This window comes from Artemia franciscana, chromosome 20 (assembly GCF_032884065.1).
Source record: "Artemia franciscana chromosome 20, ASM3288406v1, whole genome shotgun sequence".
In the NCBI taxonomy this organism is placed as follows: Eukaryota; Metazoa; Arthropoda; class Branchiopoda; order Anostraca; family Artemiidae; genus Artemia; species Artemia franciscana.
This window is the reverse complement of record NC_088882.1, coordinates 3753764-3780312: the sequence shown is the minus strand read 5'-3', so window position 1 is coordinate 3780312 and position 26549 is coordinate 3753764. Positions and strand designations below refer to the sequence as shown.

The following is a 26549-nucleotide window of genomic DNA, read 5'->3' as shown; positions in this document are numbered from 1 at the left end:
AGTTTGTATTGATTGTTTATTTTAGTTTTTATTGATTTTAGGACTCGTCCATAGCAGTATCTGATGTATTTATGTTTGATGGCATTATTCATTTAAATTTCTGTTCGGTTTGGGTCTATTTAATTCGTTGATAGTAACTTCTGTTCGTTTTAAGTTTAGATTATTTTGCGACCTCATTTCTGCTCGTTTTAGGTTTTAATATGGATCTTTTCATTTCTTTGAAAAATGGCTTTTTTCAGAAAATAGTTTGTTCTTTATTATTTATGGAAACTTTAAAAAGTTAAGAAAAAAAGGAGGAGTGTAATCTTATATTATATAAAACGGGGCGAGAAATATTTAAATGTTTGTGTTATTTACTGAGATTTGTTTGTTCTTTTTTTTCGATGTGCATAAAGAATTCGCCTTAAACATCCGAAATTCGGAATTATTGTGTATCTTGGTTCTTTATTTATTTATTTATTTATTTTTTTTTTTTTTTTTTTTTTTTTTTTTTTTTTTTTTTTTTTTATTTTTTTTTTTATATATAGCAAGTATATAACCAAAGAAAAAACAAGTCGTCCTTGAATAGGGTGGGAAAATGTCGTAAGGGAAGATTTAAGGGAAATGGGAAATTTAAGGGAGGGTAATTTGATTAGATCGGGATGAAGGAGGACCGTACGAAACTGTGTTGACCTAAGGCGACTGTTTTGTCAAACCTCAAGGTTGTGTGGCATCTTATTTATATATTGTATTTGTAATGATGAAATGGTATTCAAGCTCACCTCAGCTACGGAAATTCAATTACGGGCTGTAGGGTTTGGACTTGTTTGATGGTACCTGTATCCTCAGTGTTGGGCAAATAAGCAACACTAGCTCACTTATTTCCAATCTAGGACTGTCAAGTCTGGCAATCCTATCGGAGCAGGGGTAGGGTAAAGTGAATTTAAACGAGCGGAAATTATACCTGGAGGTAAAGGCCTGTAAACCCCAATGTGACGACCCATGGTATCCTCTCAGCTGAAGAATTGCTCTCAGCTGAAGGGATAGGGATAGCGAAGGATAGTAATTCATCAGCTATAACCATACACTGTCCTATTTCTCAAAGCAGAAATGGGGAAAAGCAGAAAAGAGGATAATACAGGAGAAAAGGTTAGCGGGTGGTAATTGCGTAATTGCTTTAATGGCCGGTTAAGACGGGTTTGTTAACCGATTACCTAAGAAACTCAAACTTCTAAAAGGTGGGCAATCAGCTGAATTAATTGGATATCATTCGTCACTCCGGCTTGTTAGGTTTGAAAGTTTCCGCCAACCAGGTTTAAGAAAACGAGCTAAAACGAAATCAATGAAACCTAAAATTAAAAATGTAAAAACCTAAATAAAATAGTGTCAATTGTATATACTAGAAATATTTGTTTCACCTTGTCAATGCTCTTTTGTATAAAAATCTCCGGTATTGATGATTACGACTATCTTAATGAAGACGCTTGTTTTCTTAGTTGTTGACGTTGTCATCATAAAAATAATTATCAATGTTATGGCCTACTTTGTCGTCGGTGTTGTCATCAGCAACTTGTTGTCATACTTGCTATTGTAACGTCCTCAAAACTTTTTTGTTTGTTTTTTTATGGTACTTGGTTTTAACCAAGTGACATATAGCAATCGCAAATTCTGTCCGTCTGTCTGTCGGTCCCGGTTTTGCTACTTTAGGCACTTCCAGGTAAGAAAGGACGATGAAATTTGGCAAGCGTATAAAGGACCGGACCAGATTAAATTAGAAATATTCGTTTTCTCGATTTGACCATCTGGGGGGGGGGGGAGTGGGGGGCCGGTTAATTCGGAAAAATATAAAAAATGAAGTATTTTTAACTTATGAGCGGGTGATGGGATCTTAATGAAATTTAAGGTTTGGAATGATATTGTGTCTCAGAGCTCTTATTTTAAATCCCGACCGGATCTGATGACAATGGGGGGAGTTGGAGGGGGGAAACCTAAAATCTTGGAAAACACTTAGAGTGGAGGGATTGGAATGAAACTTGATGGGAAAATAAGCACAAGTCCCTGATACATGATTGACATAATCGGAACGGATCCGCTCTCTTTGGGGTAGTTGGGGGGGGGGGGGGGGGTAATTCTGAAAAATTAGAAAAAATGAGGTTTTTTTAACTTAAGAACGGGTGATCGGATATCAATGAAATTTGATATTAAGAAGGATATCATGGCTCAGAGCTCTTATTTTAAATCCCGACCGGATCTGGTGATATTGGGGGGGAGTTGGGAGGGGGAAACCTAAAACTTGGAAAACACTTAGAGTGGAGGGATCGGGATGAAACTTGGTGGGAAAATAAGCACAAGTCCTATATACATGATTGGCATAACCGGAACGGATCCGCTCTGGGTAGTTGGGGGAGGGGTTAATTCTGAAAAATTAGAAAAAATGAGGTATTTTTAACTTACGAACGGGTGATCGGATCTCAATGAAATTTGATATTTAGAAGGATATCGTGTCTCAAAGCTCTTATTTTAAATCCTGACCGGATCTGGTGACATTGGGGGTTGGGGTGGGGGAACCTAAAATCATAGAAAACGCTTAGATTGGAGGGATCGGGATGAAACTTGATGGGAAAAATAAGCAGAAGTCTTACATACGTGATTTACATAATTGGAACGGATCCGCTCTATTGGGGGGGGGGTTAATTCTGAAAAATAAGAAAAAATTACGTATTTTTAACTTACGAAGGAGTGATCGGATCTTCATGAAACTTCATATTTAGAAGGACCTCGTAACTCAGATCTCTTATTTTAAATCTCAACCGGATCAAGCGTAATTGGGGGGGGGGCAGTTGTGGGGACCTGAAATCTTAGAAAATACTTAAAACGGTGAGATCAGGATGAAACTGGATGGGAAGAATAGAAACCTGTCTAAGATACGTGACTGACATAACCGGACCGGATCTGCTCTCTTTGGTGGAATTGGGGGGGTAATTTTGAAAATTGAGGTATTTGTAACTTACGAAAGGGTGACCAGATCCTGTGACATTCGGGGGAGTTGGAGGGGGAAACCGGAATTCTTGGAAAACGTGAAAATTGGGGTATTTTTATCTTACGAATAGATGATCGAATAGATGATTTTTAGAAGGAATTCATGTCTCAGAGCTCTTATTTCAAATCCCGACCAGATCTTTTGACATTAGGGGAGTTGGAGTGGGAAAATCTTGGAAAAGCACTTGGAGTGGAGGAATCGGGATGAAGCTTGGTGGATAGAATAAACAAATGTCCTTGATACGTGATTGACAGAATCGTACTTGATTCGCTCTCTTTGGAGGAGTTTGGGGGAGGGGTTCAGTGATTTGGCGAGTTTGGTGCTTCTGGACGTGCTATGACGATGAAAATTGGTAGGCGTGTCAGGGAGCTGCACAATTTGACTTGATAAAGTCGTTTTCCCAGATTCGACCATCTGGGGGGCTAAAGGGAGAGGAAAAATTAGAAAAAATAGGTATTTATAACTTACGAGTGGGTGATCGGAAATTAATGAATTTTGATATTTAGAAGGACATCGTGACTCAGAGCTCTTATTTTAAATCCTGACCGGCATTAAGCCTCTTATTTTCCTTTTTAAATCAATCTATTGATTCATAGAATTTTGTTAGAGCTCATACCATATGATCTCTTGGCTCTTAGCTCTTCTCGCCTCGTCACAAGTGCCATATGAGCTCTTAGCTCTTGTTGTTCGTTGCATCGTTCTCTTTGTTGACGAAGTTATCATTACAAGAAACTTTTTCAATGTCATAGTTGTCTCTGTGGGTGTTGTCGTCTCTCATCTTGCTTTTGTCGTCACAGGTGACGCTATTGTCATTTTTGTGTGTGCATTGTAGTCTATAACGATGCTTTTGTCGTCATAGGTAACGTTATTGTCATTTTTCTCTGTGTGTGTTATCGTTTCTGATATTGCTTTTTCCTTCAAGTTCAAGTTCCATTTATTTCCATAAAATAACTATAACAAAAGCAATAAAATAAATATAACAACTACATAGAATAAATAAAGAATGATAAAACATGGCATAACTATAGTAAACAGCGTCTAAATATAAATCTATAAGGAAAAGAAATCAACTCACCGACAGTTCCCACAAAACAGCGACTCTCATATCACCCGACAATAAAAGTCAATTTAAAATTCTTTGCGTCATTTAGGATCCAACATCAACAAAACAACCCCCCCCCCCAAGAAAAAAAGAAGAAACTTCATCTGTCTCTTAAAGGAGCCAAGTGATTGTGACTGCCGGATCTCAGCAGGAGCCAAGTTCCCAGGACGCCCCACACCCACGGCCATATCGAAGTGTGCCGAGGGAGTAGCCGGAATCATCACATCCTTCCAGATTCGAACCCTGCACAAATTTACTTCCTCGACTAGTTTAAGGAGTCCCGAAAAACAACATGGGAGATCTCCCTGGAAGTATTGATATGCCAACGAAGAGAGATATATCATAAATATCTTTAATCTTAAGGAGGTCAACAGGAGTGTGTGTAGTCGACTGGAGAACTCTTGCCACTTACTCATGAAGATGGTGAATAGGAGCAAGTACCGAAGGAAATGTAGACATCCACACAGACGAACAGTAACATATATAAGGGTAAATGAGTGTAGGGAGTGTAGGAAAAGGAAATAAACGCTTTAATTTTCGGATGATTCCAAGTCCACGGGACATTTTCACTCTTATTATTTGAACATACTTCTTAAACGATAAATTTTCATCCAAAACAACTCCCAGGAATCACACATATCGATCCGGGGGGTGACTTATGGAGCCTCTTGGTGTAGGAAGCTCAGTAATTGTGGAGCAGCTCACACCTTTACGAGAAAAATAAGAATATACGATTTTTTACATTTAAAGCTAGTACATTTATGTCAAACCAATTGAGTATCTTCTCAGTCATTGCTTGAAGCTTTAGAATAAGGGATGATTCATCAGGAGCCCAAGAACCTTCGTAGGTAACATTATTGTCATTTTTCTCTGTGGGCGTTGTCATCTCTAGATAACGTCTTTGTCGTTTTTCTCTGTGAACGTTGTTGCCTCTAATATTTCTTTTGTCATTAGAGCTAATGTTATTGTCATTTTTCTCTGTGGGCGTTGTTGCCTCTAAAATTTCTTTTGTCGTCATCTATATATATAAAAATAAGGTGTCTGTGTGTGTGTCGAGTGACGTCATGTTTGTGTGTCAACTGACGTCATGTTTGTCGACTGACGTCATTATAAGGATTGAGATGTATGCGTCATGAAGTTGTTTGTCGACTGACGTCATGTTTGTCAACTGATGAAATTACATACCGGGACACAAATGACGACCGGGACACAGGGAATATAAATGACGACCGGGAACCTCAAAGAGAAATTACAGACTGGGACACCCGGACACAAATCACGACCGGGACACAGGGAATATAAATGAAGACCGGGACACAGGGACACAACTACAACGGGGACGCCGGGGGCACAGGCGCGATATATAAATGACGACCGGGACACAGGGGTTGTTCGAATAGAAATTACAGACCGGGACACCGGGACACAAATGACGACCAGGACACCGGGACACAGGGAATATAAATGACGACCGGGACACTCAAAGAGAAATTACAAACTGGGACACCGGGACACAAATGATGACCGGGACACAGGGAATATAAATGACGACCGGGACACAGGGACACATCATTAGAATAATGAGGTATAGATCTGAATACGGATTGTTTTTCCCATGGACAATTATATGTTGCATGTTCAAGAGTCAGTAAACCTGACAATCTATTTATATGCAGCATATATATATATATATATATATATATATATATATATATATATATATATATATATATATATATATATATATATATATATATATATATATATATATATATATCTATTCACAGGTGGGACACAGGGACACAACTACAATGGCGCGTAACTAATATGGCGTGTAACGACTTACGCGCGCGGGGGGCTTGGGGGGCGCGAAGCGCCCCACCAACTAGGTGTTGGGGTGGCGCGAAGCGCCACCCCAACAGCTAGTAGCTAATGTTATTGTCATTTTTCTCTGTGGGCGTATTCCCAAAATTTACTATTTAAGAAGATGAGTGAATAATTGACCTCAGCTTAAGCTTAGAAAGGACTTTTTCTGTGCCCCCCCCCCCCCCGTCCATGATAAAAAAGGTCAATTAACAATAAAATCTGGGACAAATCGTGAACATCTCGATATTTCTGAAAGGGCTAGGCGCCCCCCAGATTTACTATATAAGAGGACGTAATTGAAAATTTGACTAATGGCCTGAGCTTAGTTTTTAATAGGATTTTTCTGTATTTTTGACCCCCCTCCCCCGTCCAGGATTAATATAGGTCTAATTATTATAATTAACTTAATCATAAAAATGCATTGAATTACCTCCTTTGTCGGGAATCGTGAAAACATAAGACACTGTGGGATAAATCATGGATGTCTCGATATTTTGTGGAAAGGGGAGGGGCAAGTGCCTCCAGCTGTTTAATTTAATCCATTTTAGTGCTAAAATCTCCTGGATGGTATTTATAATTTAATTTATAAATTATTATTAATTAGAATTTAAGTGTAAACCATATGTTAATTTACTTTTTTTTTAACAGGGACTTGTTAAGCTATTGCCAGTTCTAAAGAGTAATAAGATATCAGAAAGTCTTCAATCGCGGATTTTACGTCGATTCTGGGTGGCCAAGCATGACCAAGAAGCCACAATCCGTGGAACCGCCGACCAATTATGGAAAGAGGCAAAGTTGTCCGTTCGAAAAGAGCTTTCTCATTGGCTGCTTAATGATGTGACTCATCCCGTTGAACCAATTAGAAGCGCTGGGGCTGACGCAATGGCTGCTGCTTTACAGATCAGTGAAACCCCCCTGAAAGACGTTATTGAAATGCTGTTGCAGATATATGCAGAAAAGCTTACAGTAATTTTTACATATTTAGTATCAAGGCTATATCCAGAGGGGGGGGGGAGTGTTACCGGGTTCGACTCCCCAAATTTTTTCTGACTAATAAAAATGTAAACAAAATACATTTAAACAAATTTTTGATGTGTTTTCAATTTTTTCGTAAGCTCACCCCTCTTCCCCCCGAACAGAAATCCTGGAAACACCCATGTTTAGTATATAACGTATTTTATACGTATATTTGTTATCTAATGTATTTCACGTATTTACGTATTTAGTCCTTGTATACATAGTTTATAAGAGAAGATAAATCAAATTGAATTCAATTGAAATTTTTAGTGTCTTTATTATAGATTTTACCTATAATAGAGATTCTAGTGGATATATATTTTATTTAAAAATTGTCTAAGAAACTATGATTGAAACCTCAGTTACTTAACCCTTTTGGAAGGGCGGTCGACAAATTCACACTAATAAACTAGAATGTCACGAATTGTTCTAAGCTACTGGATGAGTTATAGTTATATGTATATATGTTTTACGAAAACTCCTAATTTAAAGGTGAAACCTCATTTAAAGATGGTGTAAGAAATAATTCACGAAACCTTCTTTATTTAACCAGTTTGAAAGGATGGTCGAAAAATTCATAGTAATGACCTACTCTTTATATAGCATGTCGCGAATTATTCTAAGCTATTGGTTAAGTTATAGTTGTATGCATATGTATATGGCTCTGAAGCATGGGCGCTCCAAAAATCAGATGAAAATTTACTAGATGTTTTCCAGAGAAATTGCCTAGGGATTGTTCTGGGTACCCGGCTGACTGACCGTATTTCAAACAGTAGGTTGTACGAAAAATGTGGTTCAATCCCGCTTTCTAGGGCTATAATGAAAGAAAGGTTGAGATGGCTAGACCAGGTTCTGCGGATGAAGGATGACAGATTGCCAAAGAATGTCCTTTTTCGCCAACCGTCTGGGGCTACACGAAAAGCAGGTCGTCCTTGTCTGGGTTGAGAGGATGTCATAAATAAAGATTTAAAGGAAATGGGAACATCCTGGGAGGGTGTAAAGAGGGAGGCCTTGAATAGATTAGGTTGGAGGAGGAGCGTGCGTAGCTGTGTTGGCCTCAGGCGGCTTGGTGCTGCAGTGAGTTATTAGTAGTAGTATATGTATATATGTTTTATGAAAACTCCTTATATACAAATAAAACCTCATTTAAAGACGGTCTTAGAAATTATTCATGGAACCTCCTTTACTTAACCAGTTTGGAAGGGTGGTTGAAAAAATTTATACTAATGAACTACCCTTTATATAGCATGTCGCGAATAATTCTAAACTACTGGATGAGTTTTAATTATTTGAACATAATTTGTATATACGTGTTCTTTGTGGAAGCTTATATTTCTAATTACTTATTTAATTACATATATATTTCTAATGAAAGTTCCTTATTTTAAGATGAAACCTCCTGTACTCGACCAGCTTGGAAGGGTGGTTGAAGAAACTATTGATTTCTGGGAGCCACGTGTATTTCTAATTCTTGGTTTATTTTCTTATTAAATCCCTTATTTAATTTAGCTTGGAAGGGTGGTTGAAGAAGCTATTGATTTCTGGGAGCCACGTGTATTCCTAATTTCTTATTTAATTCCTTATTGAATCCCTTATTTACTTCAACTTGGAAGGGTGGTTGAAGAAGCTATTGATTTCTGGGAGCCACGTGTATTTCTAATTCCTTATTTAATTCTTTATTGAATCCCTTATTTAATTTAGCTTGGAAGGGTGGTTGAAGAAGCTATTGATTTCTGGGAGCCATGTGTATTTATAATTCCTTATTTAATTTCTTATTGAATCCCTTATTTAATTTATCTTGGAAGGGTGGTTGAAGAAGCTATTGATTTCTGGGAGCCACGTGTATTTCTAGTTCCTTATCTAATTCCTTTTTGAATCCCTTATTTACTTTAACTTGGAAGGGTGGTTGAAGAAGCTATTGATTTCTGGGAGCCACGTGTATTTCTAATTCCTTATTGAATCCCTTATTTAATTTAGCTTGGAAGGGTAGTTGAAAAAGCTTTTGACTTTGGGAGCCACGTGTATTTCTAAATCCTTATTGAATCCCTTATTTAATGTAGCTTGGAAGGGTGGTTGAAGAAGCTATTGATTTCTGGGAGCCACGTGTATTTCTAATTCCTTATTTAATTTCTTATTGAATCCCTTATTTAATTTAGCTTGGAAGGGTGGTTGAAGAAGCTATTGATTTTTGGGAGCCACGTATATTTCTTATTCCTTATTTAATTTCTTATTGAATCCCTTATTTAATTTAGCTTGGAAGGGTGGTTGAAGAAGCTATTGATTTCTGGGAGCCACGTGTATTTCTAGTTCCTTATCTAATTCCTTTTTGAATCCCTTATTTACTTTAACTTGGAAGGGTGGTTGAAGAAGCTATTGATTTCTGGGAGCCACGTGTATTTCTAATTCCTTATTGAATCCCTTATTTAATTTAGCTTGGAAGGGTAGTTGAAAAAGCTTTTGACTTTGGGAGCCACGTGCATTTCTAAATCCTTATTGAATCCCTTATTTAATTTAGCTTGGAAGGGTGGTTGAAGAAACTTTTGATTTTTTGGAGCCACGTATATTTCTTATTCCTTATTTAATTCCTCGTATATTTCTAATGGAAGCTCCTTATTTAAAGATGAAACCTCCTATACTCTATCAGCTTGGAAGGGTGGCTGAAGAAGCTGGTTTCTGGGAGCCACGCATATTTTTAATTCCTTATTTAACTCCGTATTTAGTTCCAGATTTATTTCTACATATATTTCTAATGAAAGTTCGTTATTTAAAGAAGAAACGTCCTATGCTCTACCAGCTTGGAAGGGCGGTTGAAGAAGCTTTTGATTTTTGGGAGCCACGCGTGTTTCTAAATCCTTATTGAATCCCTTATTTAATGTAGCTTGGAAGGGTGGTTGAAGAATATTGATTTCTGGGAGCCATGTTTATTTCTAATTCCTTATTTAATTCCTTATTGAATCCCTTATTTAATTTAGCTTGGAGGGGTGGTTGAAGAATTTTATGATTTTTGAGAGCCACGTATATTTCGAATTTCTTATTTAATTCCTCGTATATTTCTAATGAAAGTTCCTTATTTAAAAATGAAACCTCCTATACTCTACCAGCTTGGAAGGGTGGTTTAAGAAGCAATTGATTTCTGGGAGACACGCATATTTCTAATTCTTTATTTAGTCTTTAGTTTCTTATTTAATTCCACATATATTTCTAATGAAAGTTCCTTACTTAAAGATGAAACGTCCTATGCTCTACCAGCTTGGAAGGGCGTTGAAGAAGCTATTGATTTCTGGGAGCCACGTTTATTTCTAATTTCTTATTTAATTCCTTATTTAATTCCACATATATTTCCAATGAAAGTTCCTTATTTAAAGATGAAACCTCCTGTACTCGACCAGCTTGGAAGGGTGGTTGAAGAAGCTATTGATTTCTGGGAGCCACGTTCAGGGATTGCTGTGACACTTAGTAAACTCGCTCCACTGCTTGACCAGGACGACGTAATCCGATTGGCTAATTTCTTTGTACCTGGAGGCCTTTTGGACAGGAATGAGGTGGTCAGAAAGAATATGCTTGCTGCTTCAGTTGCTTTGATTGACATTCATGGAAAGGTTGTATTTCGTTTTTAACTTTCACTGAATAGCGTATTCAGCCCAATTCAGCTCATTCAGCTCATCAGAAAAACTAAACAATAATATAAATTATTATTCTGAATAAGTTCCAGAGTATTTAGTTTTTACGAATTGAAATAAAATGGAGTTTCTAGATGCTTTTTCATAGCTTACTGTTTTTTTTTTATTGCCAAATTTGTTTTTATATTGTTATTATCATTATGTACAGCTTATGATAATTAATATTATTATTGAAAGAATTTCCTGAATCCTTCCTATTGCCTCGGTCGTTTTTTTTTCTCATCTGGTTCCAGGTGTGTCAATTGAGGGTAGGAGCAATTGCCCCTCCCCCAAGATTTAAAAAAAACAAAAAAAAATGTCTTTTTTGGTATTTTCATTTAAAAAATAAAAAAAAAACAACAACAAAAGTCCCCCTTTTAATCGATTTTGGAAAAATGATTTTGCATAGTATATTTCTGCAGCTTAGTAGGAAAACCGCAGTAATGAAAGACTGTTACAACCGTTTCGGCAATAAAATTAAGCATTCATTTCTCACTTAGAATTTTCCTGTGTCTCCAAGGTTCAAAAAGTATCTAATGGGTAGGAAAAATATACGGATGACAATCCTGGACAGGTATAACTCTTCAATTGCTTGATCTGGAATCACACATTCCAAAATTATTCAGTCGTCAATAGTTCTTGGAGTTTTCTTGTGACATAGGGCTGTTTAAAGCTTTTTTGCGTTTTTTCTGGGGAGATGGGGGAATTTTCATGATATATAGAAGACTAATATAAGAGAAAATAGGGTTTATAAACTAGTTTGTATTAGCCATAAGCAAAATCAAACAGTATGAGCCATAATTAACTGTAAAAAGAATAAATTTGCGAAAAAACATAAGAATTTCAAACAGCTTTTTACATAAAAAATGTGTGTATTAGTAACGATTTAATTATAGTTGTAAAGCCAGCAGATTTGCTTTATTAAATTCACAGATGGCCATAGATAAAGAATTTTTTTTTTTTTAATGCAAATCCAGCTTGAAACGAACAAAAATCTCTACAAAAAAGAGTTTGGGTCTTGTCTCCTTCTTTCAGTGTAAAAGTCTAAAACTACTGCGTCATTGGCGCTTTACTGAAAACGGATTATAATACAAATATTTTCTTTTGTACTTATTACAACATTGAAAATAAACATAGAAATTACAGTAAAATCAAGTTTTTAACTGACGAGCTTTCAGCAGTTTATATCATTATATTTCAAATATTTAGTTTAATTTTATTAGTTCTTTCTAAGACTTTTCTAGACAAATGTAGTTTCACTACAAACAAGAGTTTGGATGCTACCCCCTTCCTTAACTGTAAAAGTCTAAAGCCTACTGCGTCATTGGTGCTTAACTGAAAACGAATTATATTACAAATATTTCCTGTTGCAGTTATTGTAGCATTAAAAATGAAAATAAAATTACCATGAAATAAAATCTTGAACTGATGATCTTTCAACAATTAATGGCATTATGTATCAAACATTCAGTTTGATTTTATCTGTACTTTTCAAGACTGTTCAAGATCCATATAGTTTTCAGTAAAGCGCCAATGACAAAGTAGGTTTTAGACTTTTCAAGTGGAAGAAGGAGGAAAATAGGGCGTGAAGAGAGGGGGCTAGTTGCCCTCTGGTCTCTTTTGACTCTTAAAAAGGGAATTAGAACTTTCAATTTCCTATCAAATGAGCCCTCTGCGAAGTTTATGCGAGCATCCCTTCCATAAAAACCATATATGCCCCCAGAGCATAACTTACAACGCCTGCTCCCGGGCTCTGGAGGTTTGAGTTGACTCAGGGGTTTTTCTTATCTGACCTTTGAACTATTTTTAACAAAATTGCTATCTCAAAATTTCTATAGGGTGGGTTGGGGAAAAATGGCCTGGGGGGGGGTAGTTGCCCTCGGATCTCTTTTGACTCTTAAAAAGTGAATTAGAACTTTCAGTTTCCAATCAAATGAGCCCTCTTTGAAGTTTATACGAGTATCCTTTTCATAAGAACCATATACGCCCCTAGGAAATAACTTACAAGGCCTGTCCCCCCCCCCCGGTCCTAGGGGGTTGTGTTGACACCGGAGTTTTGTTTTCTAATTTTTGAACCATTTTTAAAAAAATAGCTATCTTCAAATTTGTATCGGATGGGTTTTAGGGAAAAGGGTGGGGGGGGACTAGTTGCCCTCTAATCTCTTTTTGCTCTCAAAAACTCCTGCTTTCGGGCCCTGGGGGATTGTATCTACACCGTAGTTTTTATCTGAACTTTTTAACTATTTTTAACAAAATGGCTATCTTAAAATTCTTATCGAATGGGTTTGGGGAAAAAGGCGTGGGGGGGGGGGCTAGTTGCCCTCTAATCTCTTTTGACTCTCAAAAACTGAACTAAAACTTTCAATTTCCAATCAAATGAGGTCTGAAAGGGCTTGAGGAAAAAGGGCTTGGAGGGGAGAGACTAATTGCCCTTCCATCTCTTTTGTCTCTTAAAAAGTGAACTAGAACTTTCAATTTCCAGTCAAATGAGCCCTCTCTGAAGTTTTTTTTGCGAGCATCCCTTCCATAAGAACCATATGGAAGGGACCACATAGCATAACTTACAACGCCTAACCTCGGACCTTGGGGGGTTGTGTCGACGCTGGGGTTTGTTATATGATCTTTGAACTATTTTTAGCAAAATGGCTATCTCAAAATTTTTATCGGATGCATTTGGGAAAAAATTGCGTGGGGGAGGAGGGCTAATTGCCCTCCGATCAGTTTTGACTCTTAAAAAGGAGACTAGAAGTTCCGATTTCCAATCAGATAAGCCCCCTCTGAAGTTTATGCGACTACCCCATCCTTATGAAGTGCCTCTGAAAAAAAAAGAAAAATGATACGACATTGGAGCCCTATGGCCTTTACCATAGGCAACGCTATAGCGTTGCCTCTGATATTTTTGTAGATAATTCGCTTTTTTTAAGTGTGAAGAACAGTGAAAACGAAACCTGGTTATTTGAATTGTTACAGTGAAAAAAAAGATAAAATTTTCATAAAAAAAAGATTATAGATGAAAGTAAAAAAGATTAAGAACAATAAAAACTAGCAGAATTTATAAATGAATTAACCAATTAATAATAACACAAAGAGGGTGAAACGAAGGAAATGCTATAAGTAACAAAGGAGAGGGAAAAATTTAGGTTGGTTTGTTAAATTTTGGTATTGAGGGGGACAATTTTTTTGAAGGAATGTAGTACAAAAAAAAACACTTTTAAAACCAGGATTTATATTTGTACCTTCTATATTACTAAATTCCGTTCTTAAACTTTTTTTGGAACAGTTTGTGGTCCTTCCATTAGTGTTGCTTACTACCGACGCCAAAAAAAGAGTGCAAATCAAAGCCAAAATAGATTGCAAGCTGTTAGAAAAGAGTGCAAGTCAAAAAATTTGCGCGTGCGCAGCCCCTTTCACGGTTCTGACTACTCTTACGCCATTTACAAATAATTATCAGATATCCTTTGATCAATAACCATATCAGCTTAAAAATTTTCAAATTTATTTAAAATTAAGTTAGGAGGACTCCCTACTTAAATGAACCTCAAAATAATGGGCTAGATAATGATTATATTACTTTTTAGCTTCCTCTGCTGGAAATTTGCTGATGTTTATTTTGATTACTTGGATCTTTAACTGAACTATAAGTTGACTGCATCAAATGTTTAATTAAATTTGTGTCTCCATTTTATCCAAATGTTTCCAAAGGAATATAAGAGGTCCAAGCAGCTAGTCGTGAACTAAAGCTGACCACTGTAGTCAAGTCAAGTACCTTTTTTTATTTCGCTTAACATTTTTTTTATCATCCTTTCATAAAAGAGTGCATAATAATGGGCAAAAAGAGTGCAAATCCGGTCCATGGTTTGAAATAGTGCGATGAAAACAAGAGTGCATTTCACACGAAAAGTATGCAAGTTGGCAACCCTGCTTACCATGCCAACTATATTCCTACATTTTATATTTTACTTTTATATTACCCTTTTACTTCCCTATTATATTATACTTTCGACCTTTTTATGACACACTATTTTACTTTCTTAATATTTTTACCCTTTTATTCTTACCTTTTTAGTAGTCTATAATATTTTGATTTTATCCATTGTATTTGTTTCTACTCTTTAAGCTACTGATTTTAGTTTTCTTAGAGTACCAAGGACATTGAAGATATTGTTTTTTCTTCTTCTCTTTTCTTTTTTTTAATTGGTTACAGGAGAACTTATACAACCACAGAGGTCTTAAAAAATAAGGAACAGTCCGGACTTCAATTTTGCATATACAGTTAAGGAGTGTCGACTTTAGTGGGAGTCAAACTAAAAAAAAAAAAAAAAAAAAAAAAAAAAAAAAAAAAAACTTGGACGAAGAACATTAAAAAACAAACTAAAAGTATATGACATCAAACACCTCAAGAAGGTGTAGTTTTCCTTTGAAGGGGTAATCAAACAGTTCGTGGTAACGAACTGTAGTAAGGAGCGACCCGGCTCAATAGTAACAGAAACTCTAAAAAAAAAAAAATGGAATTTCGATACCAATAGTTACATCAAAAGAATCGCATTTTTACGCTGATTCTAAATATATAAGTTTCATCAAGTTTATTTTTACCCATTAAAAGTTGCCTGAAAAAATTGGCCTATTTTAGAAAATAGGGGAAAACACCCCCTAAGAGTCAAAGAATCTTAACGAAAATCACACCATGAGACTCAGCGTATCAGAGAACCCTAATTTAGAAGTTTAAGCTCCTATCTACAAAATGTGGAATTCTGTATTTTTTGTTTATTTATTTTATGTTTATTTTTTTTTTCTTTCTCCAGGGGTGATCATATTGACCCAGTGGTCCTAGAATATCGTGAGAGGGCTCATTCTAACGGAAACGAAAAGTTCTAGTGCCCTTTTTAAGTGACCAAAAAATTGGAGGGCACCTAGGCCCCCTCCCACGCTAATTTTTTCCCAAAGTTACTGTATCAAAATTTTGAGATAGCCATTTTATTAAGCATGGTCGAAAAACCTAATAATTATGTTTTTGGGGACGAATGGCTCCCCCACAGTCCCCGGGGGAGGGGCTGCAAGTTACAAACTTTGACCATTGTTTGCATAAAGTAATGGTTACTGAGACGTGTAAAGACGATTTCAGGGGGGACTTTTTCATGTTAAAGGGGGGTCGGGGGAGGAGGTAACGTGGGGGGATTGTTCCATGGAAGAATTTGTCATGAGGGAAGAAAATTTCCTTGAAGGGGCCGCAGGATTTTCTACCATTATTTAAAAGAACAATGAAAAATAAATAAAAAAAAGTTTTTTTTCTGGTGGAAGTATGGAGCAGCACTAGAACCTAAAACGAACAGAAATTATTATGTATATAAGGGGGTTCGTCTCCTCCACAATACCTCACTCTTTGCGCTAAATTATTTTTAGTAATTTCAACTATTTGCTCTACGGCGTTTGTGATTCAGGGATCATTCTTAAAGAAATGGGACCAAGTTGAAGCTTTAGTGTAAAGAGCGAGGTATTGACGAGGAGGAGAACCCCCTCATATACGTAATAAAAATATACAAATATAGAATTTCGTTACGTAACTTAATTTGTAAGTTACGTATATTTATGACTAATAAGAACTTTTGTAAAAAATAAAAAGTTCTAGTTGCCTTTTTAAGTAGCCAAAAACTGGAGTGCAACTAGGCCTCCTCCCTTACCTTTTTTTAATCAAAATCGTCCGGTCAAAACTATGAGAAAACCATTTAGCCCCCCCCCCCAAAAAAAAAAATAATGTGCAAATTATGTTTTAATTATTCGTGTGTAACAAAACAAAAAGTATATGTTGCCTTTGTGAATTTCAAGGCTGCTTTCGATTCTGTCGACCGGCAATCACTCTGGCTCATACTGAAAACGGTACTACCAGCTAAGTTTTGCAACCTTTTCGAGCGGCTCTACGAAGGGACTGAGAGCTGCTTGCAAGTCATTGGCAGACGCAGCCCATTTTCCGAAACCAATACTGGAGTCCGTCAGGGCTGTGCTGCTGCTCCAGAGCTATTTAATTGTGTCATTTACTACATTATGGCCCGGACCATAAACCGCCTCCCGTTTGGGTTGCATCACGGCGATAGGGTGCTTTCAGACGCTGACTGTGCCGACGACCTTGCTCTTGTCTCCGATTCACCGTCTAAGCTCACAGAAGCCCTACAGATCCTTATTGATGAAGCCTTAAAGATAGGGCTGTCGATTAATTGGCAGAAAACGAAAATGATTTTCGTTAAACCCCGTAACTCACCGCGTCCCCCGCCAGTCCTAATGGTTGGTGGCAAACCAGCTGAGATTGTTGAGGAATTTACATACCTTGGCTCTATCCTCTCAAATGACGGATCAATCCTCAAAGATCTAATGCACTGAATTGCGGAAAATTTTCATAAAAAAAGATTATAGATGAAAGTAAAAAAGATTAAGAACAATAAAAACTACCAGAATTTATAAATGATTTAACCAATTAATAACCAATAAAAATGAATTAACTGCTCGTTCGGTACTAAATAATTGACTGAATCTTTACAAAAATTTCACTTGCCAGATAAGAGAAAGGAATTAGCTACCTCAAAAAACTACGCCTCATGTTGTCCAATTTTTATCAGTGCTTCTTCTGCAATTGCTCTTTTGGACCTGATGGGGGCACGTATCACAGAAAAAGACAGAATTTTTTACTTGTTTTTTTTTACAAGTTTTTACTTGTTTATTTTGTTTTACTTGTTTTCTATTCCTACAGTGTAGACTTTTATTTGTTTTTTTTTCTGTTGGCATTTCGTTTTTTTTTTCATTTTTTCTCTGAGTATCGTTCACATTTTTTTCAGAATATTTAACATGTTTTGCTCCAAATTTCTCCTATAGCGCTGAGGGAGTGAGGCGGTTGTCGTCACGAAATATTCTTTTTGTTCACAGAGTATTTTTTACTTGCCTTAAAAAAACACCATTCTTGACCTTCTTTTCTTTAGTTTGTTTTTAGATCAATTTTAGTTTGAGTTTGACCGAGCATGATTGATGACCAATTTCAGTTTGACCGATGAATTTTTTTTTCAGGATACAGTCAGTGATCTACTACCTGTTTTCGAAAAATTCCTTGATGAGGCACCAAAGTCAAGCCAGTTCGATAAAGTTCGCCAATCAGTTGTCATTCTAATGGGTGGTTTGGCTCGCCATTTAGACAAATCGGATAAGAAAATTAAACCAATCATTGGTAAACTCATATCAGCGCTAAAGACCCCGTCACAACAAGTATGTATGCCGTAGAGGTTATTCCTTTCTCTTCTTTTTGTTTACACAGCTAAAAAAATCTACCAATTTGTTTAATATTCCACTAGGAAGGTGGATCACCATACACATATCCAGGCATGGGAATCAGGAGATGATGCCAATTTTATTGCGTCCTATTTTGCGACAATTTGAGCCTTTTCTTGATGTCATGACTTCCGCATGGACTTTTAAATTAGAAACAGTGTCTTTGTAAAATTACGTATTTTTATTAGACCTTTAACTTTTGCCTCGGCTTGTCTTTTGTCATATATATATATATATATATATATATATATATATATATATATATATATATATATATATACGTTTAATCTAGTCCAGGTTTTTGATTTTCAAAGGTATGGTTGGCATTGATGACCTTATCTATGTCAAAATTCAAAACCTTATAATAATCGCTATCATTTTCAGTTTGTTTAGTTCGTTTTACCTCGGCTTGTCTTTCGTCATTATGAAATACGTATTGCTGAACTTTTGTTTTTATAAGAAAGGTATGATAGGCGTTGATGACCTTATCCACATCAAAATCCCAAATCCAATCATCATCACTATCATTTTCAATTCTGACACGTTTTGATTCTCGCTGTCCAGGCTTGTCTTTTGTCATTGTGAAAGACGTACGCCGAACCTTTGTTTCTCTTAATCGTTCACGTGGCCGGCCAAAAGCTTCTTCTGTTGCCTCAGTTTGCCTTTTGTCATTATTAAAGACATATTGCCGAACATTTGTTTCTTTCAATTTTTCAGGTGCTGGGACAAAAACTTCTTTTTCTTCCAACTTTATCTAATCCAGATTTTGATTTTCAAAGATATGTAGGCATTGATAACCTTATCCGTGTTAAAATATAAAACCTAATAATAATCGCTATCATTTTCAATTTGTTTAGTTAGTTTACCTCGGTTTCTCTTTCTTCATTATGAAATACATATTGCCGAACTTCTGTTTTTTTTTAACAAAGGTATGGTAGGCATTGATGACCTTATCTATGTCAAAATTCAAAACCTTATAATAATCGCTATCATTTTCAGTTTGTTTAGTTCGTTTTACCTCGGCTTGTCTTTCGTCATTATGAAATACATATTGCCGAACTTTTGTTTTTATAAGAAAGGTATGATAGGCGTTGATGACCTTATCCATATCAAAATCCAATCATCATCACTATCATTTTCAATTCTGACACGTTTTGATTCTCGCTGTCCAGGCTTGTCTTTTGTCATTGTGAAAGACGTACGCCGAACCTTTGTTTCTCTTAATCGTTCACGTGGCCGGCCAAAAGCTTCTTCTGTTGCCTCAGTTTGCCTTTTGTCATTATTAAAGACATATTGCCGAACCTTTGTTTCTTTTAATTGTTCAGGTGCTGGGACAAAAACTTCTTTTTCTTCCAACAATTTATCTAGTCCAGGTTTTGATTTTCAAAGGTATGTAGGCATTGATGACCTTATCCGTGTTAAAATATAAAACCTAATAATAATCGCTATCATTTTCAATTTGTTTAGTTAGTTTACCTCGGTTTCTCTTTCTTCATTATGAAATACATATTGCCGAACTTCTGTTTTTTTTAACAAAGGTATTGTAGGTATTGATGACCTTATCTATGTCAAAATTCAAAACCTTATAATAATCGCTATCATTTTCAGTTTGTTTAGTTCGTTTTACCTCGGCTTGTCTTTCGTCATTATGAAATACATATTGCCGAACTTTTGTTTTTATAAGAAAGGTATGATAGGCGTTGATGACCTTATCCATATCAAAATCCAATCATCATCACTATCATTTTCAATTCTGACACGTTTTGATTCTCGCTGTCCAGGCTTGTCTTTTGTCATTGTGAAAGACGTACGCCGAACCTTTGTTTCTCTTAATCGTTCACGTGGCTGGCCAAAAGCTTCTTTTGTTGCCTCAGTTTGCCTTTTGTCATTATTAAAGACATATTGCCGAACCTTTGTTTCTTTCAATTGTTCAGGTGCTGGGACAAAAACTTCTTTTTCTTCCAACAATTTATCTAATCCAGATTTTGATTTTCAAAGGTATGTAGGCATTGATGACCTTATCCGTGTTAAAATATAAAACCTAATAATAATCGCTATCATTTTCAATTTTTTTAGTTAGTTTACCTCGGTTTCTCTTTCTTCATTATGAAATACATATTGCCGAACTTCTGTTTTTTTTTAACAAAGGTATGGTAGGCATTGATGACCTTATCTATGTCAAAATTCAAAACCTTATAATAATCGCTATCTTTTTCAGTTTGTTTAGTTCGTTTTACCTCGGCTTGTCTTTCGTCATTATGAAATACGTATTGCTGAAATTTTGTTTTTATAAGAAAGATATGATAGGCGTTGATGACCTTATCCATATCAAAATCCCAAATCCAATCATCATCACTATCTTTTTCAATTCTGACACGTTTTGATTCTCGCTGTCCAGGCTTGTCTTTTGTCATTGTGAAAGACGTACGCCGAACCTTTGTTTCTCTTAATCGTTCACGTGGCCGGCCAAAAGCTTCTTCTGTTACCTCAGTTTGCCTTTTGTCATTATTAAAGACATATTGCCGAACCTTTGTTTCTTTTAATTGTTCAGGTGCTGGGACAAAAACTTCTTTTTCTTCCAACAATTTATCTAATCAAGGTTTTGATTTTCAAAGGTATGTAGGCATTGATGACCTTATCCGTGTTAAAATATAAAACCTAATAATAATCGCTATCATTTTCAATTTTTTTAGTTAGTTTACCTCGGTTTCTCTTTCTTCATTATGAAATACATATTGCCGAACTTCTGTTTTTTTTTTAACAAAGGTATGGTAGGCATTGATGACCTTATCTATGTCAAAATTCAAAACCTTATAATAATCGCTATCTTTTTCAGTTTGTTTAGTTCGTTTTACCTCGGCTTGTCTTTCGTCATTATGAAATACGTATTGCTGAAATTTTGTTTTTATAAGAAAGGTATGATAGGCGTTGATGACCTTATCCATATCAAAATCCCAAATCCAATCATCATCACTATCTTTTTCAATTCTGACACGTTTTGATTCTCGCTGTCCAGGCTTGTCTTTTGTCATTGTGAAAGACGTACGCCGAACCTTTGTTTCTCTTAATCGTTCACGTGGCCGGCCAAAAGCTTCTTCTGTTGCCTCAGTTTGCCTTTTGTCATTATTAAAGACATATTGCCGAACCTTTGTTTCTTTTAATTGTTCAGGTGCTGGGACAAAAACTTCTTTTTCTTCCAACAATTTATCTAATCCAGGTTTTGATTTTCAAAGGTATGTAGGCATTGATGACCTTATCCGTGTTAAAATATAAAACCTAATAATAATCGCTATCATTTTCAATTTGTTTAGTTAGTTTACCTCGGTTTCTCTTTCTTCATTATGAAATACATATTGCCGAACTTCGGTTTTCTTTTAACAAAGGTATGGTAGGCATTGATGACTTTATCCATGTCAAAATCCCAAACCCAATCATCTTCACTGTCATTTTCAATTTTGACACGTTTTGATTTTCGTTTCCAGGTTGATTGTCATTGACTTGCTCACATGTTTGGTGTCGCATGTCTCCTAACCGCGTGTGTCTTTGCTTTTTATTTCATTTTTGACTTACTCGCATGCTTAGTATCGCATGTCTTCTAACCGCGTGTGTCTGCTCTTCATTTTCATTTTAGGCACGCCGCCGCTGTTCTTCGAACCGCGTGTGTATTTGCTCTTCATTTTTGTTTTTGACTCGCTCACATGCTCTATGTCACATGTTTTCTAACCGTGCATGTCTTTGCTCTTCATTTTCATTTTTGACACGACGCCGCTTTTCTTCTAAACGCATTCGTCTTTGCTCTTCGTTTTAATTTTTGCTCGCTCACTTGGTTGGTGTTGCATATCTTCTGACCGCGTGTTTTTTTTTTTTTTAACAGCCTGTATCTTTGGTCTTCTTTTTATTTTTGACACGTTTTTGAATTTTGATTACTTCATAAAATCTAGCAATGGCATTTGCTTTAGCTTCCCGTATTAGTGTTGTCGCAACTGATATCGATTTTCACATCTTATGACGTTTGATAGTTCAGGTTTTGGCTCCAAAGAATCAGCATTTATAGTAACTGCAACTGCAAATTTTCGTTTTTGGGCCTTCCAACATACATCATACTATAGAAGTAATTGATGCGTTGGAAACTCAATAATCTTATGCCATGCATGACATCATATAAAAAAATGTTATGCTTATATGATGTACTAACAAAGTGCAGTCATTTGCAAAAAAACAAAATTACGGCTCTTAACGAAATATTTTCAGACTTCTGTCCTATCTAGATCGTTTTTTTATGCAAGAATTTCCCAAGATACCAATTTTCCCGAAAAAATATGGAGATATTTTCGAGAGAAAAAAAACACAATTATTGCTCACTTATAAAGATAGTGTAAGTAATTGATACGGTGAGTTGGTTTCTTTTCCTTACAGATTTATATTTAGATGTTGTTTAGTATGTTTATGCCAAGTTTTATCATTCTTTATTTGTTGTATATCGTTTCCCAAATAACGCGCCATTGAGCCCTTTGGGATATTGTTTTTGTTATTATTATTTTATGGAAATAAATAGAACTTGAACTTGAAACTCAACAATTTTATTTAAGCTAACCATGGCATCATATAAAAAAATGCTTATATCTTCTATATATATAAAAATAAGTTGTATGTTTGTGTGTTTGTCCGCATATGACGTCATTATAAGTATATAAGGCTTTGTATATGACGTCATTATAAGTATATAAGGGGCCGATTCAAAGAGAAATTTCGGTATAAATCCTACAATGGCAGAAGAAACAGCCGAGGAAACTGCTCAAAGAGTTAATTCAGAGAGAAATTTTAGTATAAATCATACAATGGCAGAAGAAACAGCCGAGGAAGCTGCTCAAAGAGTTAATGCCAAAAGGCTTGCGGCTAATAGAGAAAGTAAGAAAAGAAAGCGTGCCGAGGAATCACAAGAACAACGTGAAAACAGGTCTGCGTCTCAAAGAGAAAATGACGACCAGGACACGACCGGGACACTCAAAGAGAAATTACCGACCGGGACACCGGGACACAAATGACGACCGGGACACAGGGACAACTACAACGGGAACGCCGGGGAGAGGCACAGGGGGGGATATATAAATGACGACGGGGACATAGGGAATATCCGATTAGCAATCACCATCAACAAAGCTCAAGGGCAATCATTAGAAAAATGCGGTATAGATCTGAATACGGATTGTTTTTCCCTTGGACAATTATATGTTGCATGTACAAGAGTCAGTAAACCTGACAATCTATTTATATGCACAGACAATGGGACAGCGGAGAATGTTGTATATTCGCAAGTTTTACGTAGTTAAAAACATATATATATCTATCTATATTCACAGGTGGGACACAGGGACACAACTACAATGGCGCGTAACTAATATGGCGCGTAACGACTTACGCGCGCGGGGGGATGCTAGTCATGTCATAAGAAATGCTTATATGATGTTCTAACGTAGTCCATGACTTTATTTGCAAAAATAAAAATTAAGGCTCTTGACAAATTTTCTCAGACGTCTGACCTATCTAGATTGCTTTTTTATGCGAGAATAACCCAAAATACTAATTTTCCCGAAAAATATGGGGCCGTTTTCGAAAACATACATACATATATATTAATTGCTAACTTATAAAGATAGTATATAAGCGCAAGAAACGAAAGGAAAGTGTCTAATTGAGCCCTTTGGGATATTGTTTTTATTATTGTTATTTTATGTAGATAACTTCGAAGACCACACCGCCTTTCCATGACGAAAGTAAAACAGTTCAAAATAGGGATGAAACCTTTTTATTGACAGTGAATAGATATAAAATTATTTCACTGGATATTTCGAACACATATACTTGTTCATCATCAGCAGTAAAACTCACTGCTGAAACCGACTGCATCAGTTTTACTGCTGATGATGAACACTGTATATGTGTTCGAAATATCCAGTGAAATAATTTTATATCTATTCACTGTCAATAAGAAGGTTTCATCCCTATTTTGAACTGTTTTACTTTCGTTATTGTTATTTTATGAAAATAAATAGAATAGAATAGAACTAAGGATGATCTTTTGCATTCATTTGACTTAGCGTATGTAAAAAAAAAAAATAAGCCACCAAGTGACATATAGCAATCGCAGATTCTGTTGGTCTTTCGGTCACGGTTTTGCTATTTTAGGCACTTCCAGGTAAGCTAGGACGATGACATTTGGCAGGCGTATCAGGAACCAAACCAGATTAAATTAGAAATTATCGTTTCCCCGATTCGGCCATCTGGGGTTGGGGGGGGGGGGGAGACGGTTAAATCGGAAAAAACAGAAAGAATGAGGTATTTTTAACTTACGAACGGGTGATCGGATCTTAGTGAAATTTGATATTTTAAGGATATCGTGTCTCAGAGCTCTTATTTTAAATCACGACCGGATCTGGTGACATTTGGGGGAGTGGGGGGAGGAGGAACCTAAAATCTTGGAAAACGCTTGGAGTGGAGGGATCGGGATGAAACTTGATGAGAAGAATAAGCACAAGTTATAGATACGAGATTGACATAATTTGTACGGATCTGTTCTCTTTGGGGGAGATAGGGGTTGTTAATTTGAAAAAATAGAAATATTGAGGTATTTTTAACTTAAGAACGGGTGACCGTATCTTAATGAAATTTGATATTTAGAGGGAATTCATGTCTCAGAGCTCTTATTTCAAATCCCGATGAGATTTATTGACATTGGGGGGAATTGGAGGGGGAAACCGGAAATCTTGGAAAACGCTTATAAATGTCGTAGATACGTGATTGACGTAACCGGACTGGATACGCTCTCTTTGGGGGAGTTAGGTGGTGGGGTTCAGTGCTTTGGCGAGTTTGGTGCTTCTGGACGTGCTAGGACGATGAAAATTCGTTTTTTCATCGTCCTATGAAAAATGGTTTTCCCCGATTCGACCTTCTGGGGGGCTGAAGGAAGAGGAAATATTATAAAAATTAGGTTTTTATAACTTACGAGTGGGTGATCGGAGCTTAATGAATTTTGATATTTAGAAGGACATCGTGACTCAGAGCTCTTATCTTAAATTCCGACCGGCATTAAACCTCTGATTTTCCTTCTAAATCAATCTATGGATTCTTAGAATTTTGCTAGAGCTCATACCATATGAACTCTTGGCTCTTCCGACCTCGTTACAAGTGCCATGTGAACTCTTAGCTCTTGTTTAGCCTTTCTATGAACCAGTGTCTTGAGAAGATGACTCTTCATTATTTTTAAATAATTGTGACTAGTTCTTTTTTAAATAGCTTCCAACTTCAACTGAAAAGGCCAGTTTTTTGTATTGATAATATTAAAAGTCGGTTTAATTCTCCATTATTTTATTCGTTTGTTTATTTAAAAATCATTGTATTACATCAAGGCTGTGATTATAACGGCTGTGATTTTAGCCCAATCATGAAAGACGCAAGAAATTAATTCGAAATTCGAGTAAAAAGTACCCATAAATTTGGGAAAATTTAGGATTTGGGGGAAGAGGAGTTGACACCCTTCCCTTCATACGTTCTTGATCCTAAGCACAAATTTTAAAACTATTCCATAACGAACGCTTAGGAGCTTTGCCATCCCTCCTCCAAAAATCTTGGTTCCCCGGGAGAAGCCCCGGTTATTTTTTATATTTTAAATATTATTTGTCTGTGTTTTTATTTTCCCCCCCCCCCAAATAAAATGTATAATTACCTATTCCATGTTAAAATTTTACTATGTCCTTCATGTAGTTGCTGTAGGTGTTATTCCCTCAAGATTTCAAGCCAAAATTATTATTGGTAATAGAACTACGGATACCTTTACCTTCCCCTCTCTTCTCTGTTCTCTCTGTCTGCATGCATGCCTGGCTCATCAATATTTATTAGGTTCATAAAGTTATTATTCACTGTGCTCAACAACCAAATAAGCATTCATTAAAAAAAAAAAAAAAAAAAAAAAAAAAAAAAAAAAAAAAAAACGGATGAACTCTTCGTTGAGTATTTTATTGTATTTTAGTTTATTTAATAAATTTATTGACCCTAATCTGGTTGCATTGAGGTTTGGAATAATTTAAACACGCTGTAGTTAATCCTTATTTCAACTAAAAACATTTATCCAAATATTTCTGGTTCATGAGCGGAAAATCCATGCCGATAGCAATATATTGGGTAACTTGGTATCTATTTTTATGGTTTTTTTTCCTTTTTCTTAGGTTCAAGAGTAATTACTTATTTGTCGATATAATTATTTATAATTAAAGATTCCGAAAAATTAGCAATTATAATTTATATTTTTTTATCAAGAATTACGGTACCTATTATAATTTTTTGCCTCAAGTTTACAAAGTTACTTTGCTGGATGATTTTGGCACCTTTTTCTATCCTTTCCTCTTTCTTTTTTCTAAGGTCCAAGAGGTAATCACTAATTTGTCGTTATCTTTAACTATAATCAAAGATATCGACAAATTAGTAATTTTTAATTTATTATTACTCACTTTTTTTCATCAAGAATTGTCATAATCATTTTTTGCCTCAAGTTTATAAATTCACTTTGTAAGATGACTTTGGT

At 35.9% G+C, this 26549-nt stretch overlaps 1 protein-coding gene across 1 annotated transcript in view; it reads left to right on the top strand.

The window, feature by feature from the left end:
* The window catches only part of LOC136040330 (stalled ribosome sensor GCN1-like), a gene marked incomplete in the record, with an annotated part of 191427 nt that overhangs the window by 97147 nt on the left and 67731 nt on the right, over positions 1 to 26549 (top strand). The window contains 3 exon segments of the mRNA XM_065724571.1: positions 6636 to 6953; positions 10370 to 10603; positions 17714 to 17908. Of these exon segments, the coding sequence (XP_065580643.1) occupies positions 6636 to 6953; positions 10370 to 10603; positions 17714 to 17908 (747 nt within the window).